This window comes from Bufo gargarizans, chromosome 4, assembly GCF_014858855.1.
Source record: "Bufo gargarizans isolate SCDJY-AF-19 chromosome 4, ASM1485885v1, whole genome shotgun sequence".
Classification (NCBI taxonomy): domain Eukaryota; kingdom Metazoa; phylum Chordata; class Amphibia; order Anura; family Bufonidae; genus Bufo; species Bufo gargarizans.
In genome coordinates this window covers 479,752,748-479,760,898 of record NC_058083.1, presented here as the reverse complement: position 1 = coordinate 479,760,898, position 8,151 = coordinate 479,752,748, and the positions used below count along the sequence as shown (strand labels likewise).

The window sequence follows — 8,151 nt, the reverse complement described above, 5'->3', positions numbered from 1 at the left end:
ATGCCCTTCTGGGAGAAACATTCACCTTCACCACCACGGACATTAGAAATCTCGGAGTAGGCAGCAACAGCGGGGACCACCCTCCTTGCCCTGATCTGGGTACTGTCGTCAGACCGCTGCTACCTCATCTGATGCCAAGAATGGCTGCGCATCGGTAAGCTCTGGGAATTGATGGGAAAACAATTCCTCTGACTCGAGTGGAGGGGCTATGGTGGTTGTGGTGTCTTTGGGGGTGCACACAGCAGAGAGTGAGGAGGGTGCAGATACAGAGGATGAAGGGGTGCAGAAGCGGAAGGCTGAGTGAGTCATTCAACCAACTCTGGTGCGTCCTTTGACTTAATCGCACGCACCTTCTCACTTAGGCTCCGGCCTGGTGCACCTGCCCGACCCTACGGAATAGTCTGCCTCTTCCTCTGCCTGTCATTTTCAAAATGACCCTGTGACAAAGTCCCTATAGAAGAGCAGTGTTTGTGGAGGCAGGTATATAGAACCCCTTAATCAGATTTTTTTGAGGGCAACTGGTTGGTATATCACTCCAGTTGCAAATAGTTGTTCTAATAGCGTTTGTCCCTCTATCTAGCAGCGGCATCGCAGCAGAACCGCACAATACAAATGCACTATATAGAAATTATATCATGGGTATATCACACCCCTGCCTCAATCAGATTTTTTGGGGGGGCAACTAGTTTTGATGCAGTTTTTTAAACCAAAGCCATAAAAAGATCCAAGAAGAAGGAAAATTAGAAAGGAAAGACTGATAGTGCTCCTTAAAAAAATAAAAAACGCATGCTAAACCACGTGTGATTTCCGCCACGCTCTCGCCGGTTTCTCATACACCGGGCAGCACTAAGCTCCCTCCTACAGCGTTGACACCACATTGCATCAGACCCTCCGTCCAAAATTCTGCCTACTGTAAACACCCGCCCGCTGTCGGGTACTGCTTCTAGGCTGCGTGACGTCACAGAATCGTGGACAAATCAGCGCCCTGGAAGGAACGTGGACCAATGGGAAGAGGGAGCCAGAAATTTCTGTGAAGCCTGATTGGTTGGAGGTCCGCCCTTGGCTGTCGCTGGAGCTGCCGGTAAATGGACCAATCAGCGTACGCCGCGTTCAGGCCTGCGCGAGACACTCCGGGTTCTTAGCAGACAGGTGAGTGAGCGGCAGAGTGACTGGCGGCCAGAAGAGCGGAGGGCGCCGACACTGCGCAGAGCTGCACCGGGGGCACAGTCCTCACACGGCAGGGGCCTAGGTGAGCCGTGCACCTGCAGGGAAAAGAGGCTGCTGCAATGGGGGGTTCGGTAGACCAGCAGTCTATAGGGCAGGGGCGGTAATGACGTTTATACTGTGCACCGTGTGAACTGCGCTTATAACAGAGATGAACAGTCATAGCCGCATAGTGCTAGCCATTCCAGATCTGTTAGGAATCGTGACGTCAGGTATCCTCCTGGTGATGTCATGTGGGCCACATGGTGACATCAGGTATCCTGGTGATGTCATGTGGCCTCTCATGGTGTCATTGTGTACTCTCCTGGTGATGTCACGTTGGCCCCTGGGGACATCATGTATCCTCTTGGTGTCCTGAAGTTGTGCAGAGCGGATAAGACCATGAGCATTGCTCACGTGTGTAGTCATGGGTGGCATGTATATTTGTGCCATTCTTAGTTGTAGGCCGTCTTCAATGCAAAGTGACCTGTCACACAGTGTGGGGAGTACACATCTAGTCCTGGCTACCAGCTGCAGGTTGTATGCGGGCACTGGTGGGATACAGATTGGGAGCGTGCCATCTGCGGGTTGTATGTGGGCACTAGTGGGATATAGACTGGGAGAGCGTGCCATCTGCGGGTTGTATGTGGGATATAGACTGGGAGAGTGTGCCATCTGCGGGTTGTATGTGGGCACTAGTGGGATATAGACTGGGAGAGCGTGCCATCTGCGGGTTGTATGTGGGCACTAGTGGGATATAGACTGGGAGAGCGTGCCATCTGCGGGTTGTATGTGGGCACTAGTGGGATATAGACTGGGAGAGCGTGCCATCTGCGGGTTGTATGTGGGCACTAGTGGGATATAGACTGGGAGAGCGTGCCATCTGCGGGTTGTATGTGGGCACTAGTGGGATATAGACTGGGAGAGCGTGCCATCTGCGGGTTGTATGTGGGCACTAGTGGGATATAGACTGGGAGAGCGTGCCATCTGCGGGTTGTATGTGGGCACTAGTGGGATATAGACTGGGAGAGCGTGCCATCTGCGGGTTGTATGTGGGCACTAGTGGGATATAGACTGGGAGAGCGTGCCATCTGCGGGTTGTATGTGGGCACTAGTGGGATATAGACTGGGAGAGCGTGCCATCTGCGGGTTGTATGTGGGCACTAGTGGGATATAGACTGGGAGAGCGTGCCATCTGCGGGTTATTTGGGCTGCTTTGGGTAGTTTGCTGCTATTGCAAGGACTACAGGAGGTTGTGAGATATTCTAGTGGCTGCATTGATCCAGTTGCCGGTCTCGTCGCAGAAGCGGGTTTGTTACTGAAAGTATGTTAGTGGTTGGCCCTGGAGTACTGAAGTAATGGTGTGTACTCTTCTCATTATGCAGGTTGTATATCCTTTGTGACGTCATCCCTGCAAAATGGGGCTCCGGACCTGGACGTTGTGTGCTCTCCTCTCCGTTTTCCTGGTAATCCTGCTGCCCTCCCAGACAGGTAAGATGGTGCAGTTCATGTGTTTGGGTATGACCACATGGTGTGGTCTTGATGTAGTTGAGTACCGCGTGACACCCGGGCTCCAGTCCAGGACCACACTGTACAGTTGGTCTGCATGGTCAGTGTCTGTGTGGCACCTGCAACACCGTGCCGCGGCCATTAACAATGCAGACCAACTAAACAGTGCGGTCCTAACTGGAGCCTTCTCTAGGCACTATGGTCAAGTGGTAGCGCTATGACCACGCCATGTGGTTGTACCCTTATTGCCCCTACAGCAGGTTTTTCCGTTAAAGTAGTTGTCCAGCCTCGGAGCCGACAACCCCTGGGGTCCTCCCCTGCCCCCTGAAAGTTACAAGTGTCACTCAACTGTCCTGGGTCCAGATGCTGCTCTGTTCCCTGCAGGACCAGGAAACGGCTGGATCCCATGACCACTACAGCCAATCACAGGCCTTGGCTGTCACAGAGGTTTGAACAGTACTGCTGTGAGGCTGGACAACCCCTTTAACCCTTTAAGGACCGGGCTCATTTTCACCTTCAGGACCAGGCCATTTTTTGCAAATCTGACCAGTGTCCCTTTATGTGGTGATGACTTTAAAACGCTTTGACTTATCCAGGCCATTCTGAGATAGTGTTTTATTTTTTATTTTATTTTTTTGCTTTTTATTTTTTCCTTTTTTTTTGTCACATATTGTACTTCATGACACTGGTAAAATGGAGTAAAAAAATAAATCATTTTTATTTATAAAAAAAATACCAAATTTTCCCAAAATTTAGAAAAATTAGCAAATTTCCAAGTTTCAATTTCTCTACTTCTATAATACATATTAATACCTACATGGGCGTTGCGGGAAAAGGTGCTGGTGCGTTGCGGGAACATGCAGGATTTTTCCGCGCGAGTGCAAAACATTGTAATGCGTTTTGCACGCGCGTGAGAAAAATCGGCATGTTTGGTACCCGAACTTCTTCACAGAAGTTCGGGCTTGGGATCGATATTCTGTAGATTTTATTTTCCCTTATAGCATGGTTATAAGGGAAAATAATAGCATTCTGAATACAGAATGCATAGTATAATAGTGCTGGAGGGGTTAATTTTTTTATTTTTATTTTTTTAACTCTCCTTAATCCACTTGATTGCGCAGCCGGCATCTCTTCTGTCTTATTTGCTGTGCAGGAAAAGGACCTGTGGTGACGTCACTCCGGTCATCACATGATCCATCACCATGGTAAAAGATCATGTGATGGATCATGTGATGGATCATGTGATGACCGGAGTGACGTCACCACAGGTACTGTTCCTGCATAGCAAATAAGACGGAAGAGAAGCCGGCTACGCGATCAAGTGGATTAAGGTGAGTTAAATAATTTTATTTATTTTACCCCTTCAGCGCTATTTTACTATGCATTCTGTATTTTCTATTGGGCCTGCGTTTCATGAAAAAACGCATAAAATAGAGCTTGCTGCGATTTTCACGCAACGCACAAGTGATGCGTGAAAATCACTGCTCATGTGAACAGCCCCATAGAAATGAATGGGTCCTGATTCAGTGCGGGTGCAATGCGTTCAACTCGCGCATTGCACCCACACGGAAAACTCGCCCGTGTGAAAGGGGCCTTAGTGTCTTACACTGTAAGACGCTAACAGTTGCCTAGGAGACCTAGCCTGGGGGCTGGGCCTCTTAGGCCTCCGTACATGCTTGGCTTGGGGCCGCCATGGCAACCATCGAGTCCCCGCCACAGCAGTGCGGGGACTGATGAATGAGGTGAGGGAGAGCAAACCTCCCATATGAGGGGTTAATCCACTGGCATTGGCATAATCACCAATGCTGGTGGATGCAGCAGGGATCCGGCTATCAGTAACAGCCGGATCTCTGCCGCTAATCGCGGCACCGCACGCCGGGGGGGGAGGGGCTGGAGGAACGACTGCAGGACGGTAATGCTCGTCCTCTAGCGCTAAGTGCTGGCGATTTAGGACGAGCATTCTCGTCCTGGGTCGTTAAGGGGTTTTCTGTCAGTGGTTGTGTGTGTGTTGTGTGTTTTTTGTTTCTCTCTGAAGACCTTTCCTCTGAATAGGTCATCAGTACCTGATCAGTGGTGGTCTGACACCCGCTCATCAGCTGCTTGAGAAGGCAGCAGTGCTCTCTGCTTTGCCCAGGCCAGTGACGTCACCGTATGTTGGTCATGTGGCCTAGAAGCAGCTCAGCCCCATTGAAGTGAATACAGTGTATGGGGCTGTGTCTTGATGAGCAGAGAGAAGGTTGCGGTGGGAATCAGCTGACCAGCAGGGATCTTTTGTGTGTCGGACCCCCACAGATACTAATTGCCTGTCCAGAGGGTAGGTCATCAGTATAAAACTCTCAGAAAACCCCTTTAATATCATCGGTGGTTAAGTGATACATTTACGAACAGGGATCCCCGAGTCCCCTGTGTGGATGGAGCTGTGCCACGTGTGACCTTTGCTCCATGGACCTCGGTCTGTCTGAGATAACGGAGTGCTGTCTGTGGCAGTCCTATAGAAGTCTATAAAGCAGAGGTCCGGTAGTCACTCATTCAGTCTGATTGCCTCCTATGTTAGGCTACTTTCACATTAACATTTTCAATTCCGCTATTGAGATCCGTCATAGGACCTCAATAGCGGAAAAAATGCTTCAGTTTTGTCCTCATTCATTGTCAATGGGGACAAAACTGAACGAAACGGAATGCACCAAAATGCATTCCTTTACAGTTTGGTTGCGCTCCCGTCGCGGACAGAATAACTCTGCAAGCAGCGTTTTTCTGTCTGCGATGTGGTGTAAGTCGATAGGGACGGATCAGTTTTCTGTGACACAATAGAAAATGGATCCGTCCCCTATTGACTTTCAATGGTGTTCAAGACGGATCCGTCATGGCTATAGAAGACATAATACAACCGGATCCTCTCATGACGGATGCATGCGGTTGTATTATTGTAACAGAAGCGTTTTTGCAGATACATGTCTGATCCGCAAAAAAACGCTAATGTGAAAGTAGCTTTACCTTGGAAGACACCACATGGAGCTTCAAACGTGGTCACGCCTTGTCCTAAAGAGTTCCAAGCAGGATCTGCCTCCAGGACAGTCGTCATTTCAGTCCATTGCATCGTGTGAATTGTCTCCTGTGGACTTCTACAAGTCCTGTAACCTGCGTGCACCAAGCATTGCAATCAGTAGGGATTAGGATCCGGTCTCAAACTACAGGAGCTTTCCTCGCCACCTACAGTATACAGGAAGGTCTGCGTAGGACTTCTGGGGGGCCAATCCAAGTGATATGATTTACACCGAGACTCATGGCCATATCGGAGGTCGTCAAGGTTTTCTCAGGGTCATGTGGACCTGTGGGTGGGGTGCTGGGGAGTATAGATTAGACATGGGTATAGTTAAAGGGGTTTCTGGAAATTAAGTATTTGACCTTCTCTCAGATCACTGGGGGTCTGACTAAAGGCAAAAAGCCAAAAACAAACATATCTTGGTCCTTAAAGGGGTATTCCCAACACAGACGTTTATGGCATATTCAAAAGACATGTCCAGTAGATGTGGGCCCCACCTCGGCACCTGTTTTCAGGAGTGGAGCCCTGAACTGGAACCCTTGGCTATTTTCTCAACTTCTCTAGAAGTCGCAGAGGCCATGAGATGTGCTCCCGTTTTTGAGATATTTGCAGGTCCCAGCAGTGGGACCCACACATTAATTAATGTATTCGATATGCCCCTTTCTGGTTAAAATTGGCTCAGTCCTTAAGGGGTTATCTTTTGGATGGGTCATCAGCATCTGATTGGTGGGGGTCTGACACGTAGGACCCCTGCTGATCAGCGGTTTGAAAAAAAACAAAAAAAAAACTGGTGCCTTCTCGGTGACATCATGACTATTGGTCACGTGGCCTAGGCGCAGCTCTAGTGAAGGGTGAGCTGCACAAGGCCACGTGGCCGATGGTCATGATGATGTCACTGGCCTAAGGCAAGAAGGCCCGGCGCTCACAGGAACACTGGTGTTTTATCAAACATCTGATTGGCGGGGGTCCTGGGTGTCGGAGCCCCACCAGTCAGTTACAAGAAGGCGAATAACCCCTTTAAGGGATTAATGTCTCCAACTTTTTTAAGGGGGGGGGGTCTACTAAGATCATTTGTCTTTTTTATCTCTGCCCTTCTTTATAGTATAATTATATATTTTTTTTAATGAGTAAGTTGGTTTTATTAGGGGTTATTGTATAGAATTTGTATAGTCTTGGGTGATTGGGGTGGCTGGTGTCTTCTGCAGATCAGTGATTAGTTGTGAGAAAAAAGAATGGGGAAGTTGGTGAAAATTTAAAAATAGGAACTACTTTCACTACTTTTACGAGTGCACACAATGTAATAGGAGGAAGGCGTTGGTCTGCACGTGCTAAATGTACTAGGGTTATTTTATAACTTTACGATGGGCGCTGCTTTTCCAGTTCAGACAATCTGTACATCACTACAATGTGCTGCTGTCTCCCGGAAGCATCTTGTACCCAGTCCCATCAGAGGAGGCCATCAGCAGGGAGGGGATTCTGCCAGCATTCTATAAAGTGCTCCAACCTTTAGTTTAGTCAAGGATTTCCTTCACTTTAGGCCTCATGTACATAACCATTGTTTTGGTCTGCATCCGAGCTGCAGTGTTTGCGGCTTGGATGCGGATCCATTCACTTCAATGGGGCTGCAAAAGATGCGGACAGCACACAGTGCTGTCCGCATCCGATGCTCTGTTCCGTGGTCCGCAAAAAAATATAAGCTGTCCTATTGCCCGTTTTATGGACAAGAATAGGCAGTTATATCAATGGCTGTCCGTGCCGTTCCATCCGTGTTTTGCGGACTGCAAAACACCGGTCGTGTGCATGAGGCCTAAAAGGGGGCAACCTAGTTGAAGAAAATTTAGTTCATAAATATCAGATTGCCAGGGGTCCAACACCCGGCACATTCGTCGATCAACTGTGCTGCGGCCTTCTTGTAGCATACCAAGAACAGCGCCCTCCATTGAATAGTGGCTGTGATTGGTATTGCAGCAGGGTGTTGGACCCCAGCTGATCAGCTAGGTATAGGCCATTATTTAAAGGCTGGACAATCCTTTTAAAGGTAATCCCATCTGGACATTTATGGCATATCCTCAGGATATGCTATAAATGTCTGATAAGTGCAGGTCCAACCGCTGGAGCCCACTCCTATCATCAGTGGGGCCCTGTCACACGCCACCAGAAATAAATAGTTGACACTGCCATGGAACTCAACCGGTTTCAGAAATCCCACAGCAGTAAATGGAGATATTTGCCCCAGATGTGGGACCTGCACCCTTCGGAAATTTATGGCATATCCTGTGGATATGCCATAAATGCCAAGTTAGGAATACTGCTTTAAAGGGGTACTCTGACGTCATGTCCATCGGTCACCTGGCCTTTGTGCAGCTCTGAATGGGATTGCTCTTCACGGGCAGCTC

At 48.9% G+C, this 8,151-nt stretch overlaps 1 protein-coding gene across 4 annotated transcripts in view; it reads left to right on the top strand.

The window, feature by feature from the left end:
- Positions 1-1,072: 1,072 nt before the first annotated feature.
- Positions 1,073-8,151, top strand: part of HYOU1 (hypoxia up-regulated 1) — a 47,839-nt gene continuing 40,760 nt past the window's right edge. For 3 of the 4 annotated variants that reach the window (XM_044291468.1, XM_044291466.1, XM_044291469.1), the window contains exons 1-2: positions 1,122-1,249; positions 2,589-2,694. In XM_044291468.1, the coding sequence (XP_044147403.1) occupies positions 2,622-2,694 (73 nt within the window). In that variant the 5' untranslated portion in view covers positions 1,122-1,249; positions 2,589-2,621. Of the gene's footprint in view, positions 1,250-2,588; positions 2,695-8,151 lie in introns of all 4 variants that reach the window. The other variant, XM_044291467.1, reaches the window with a different exon arrangement.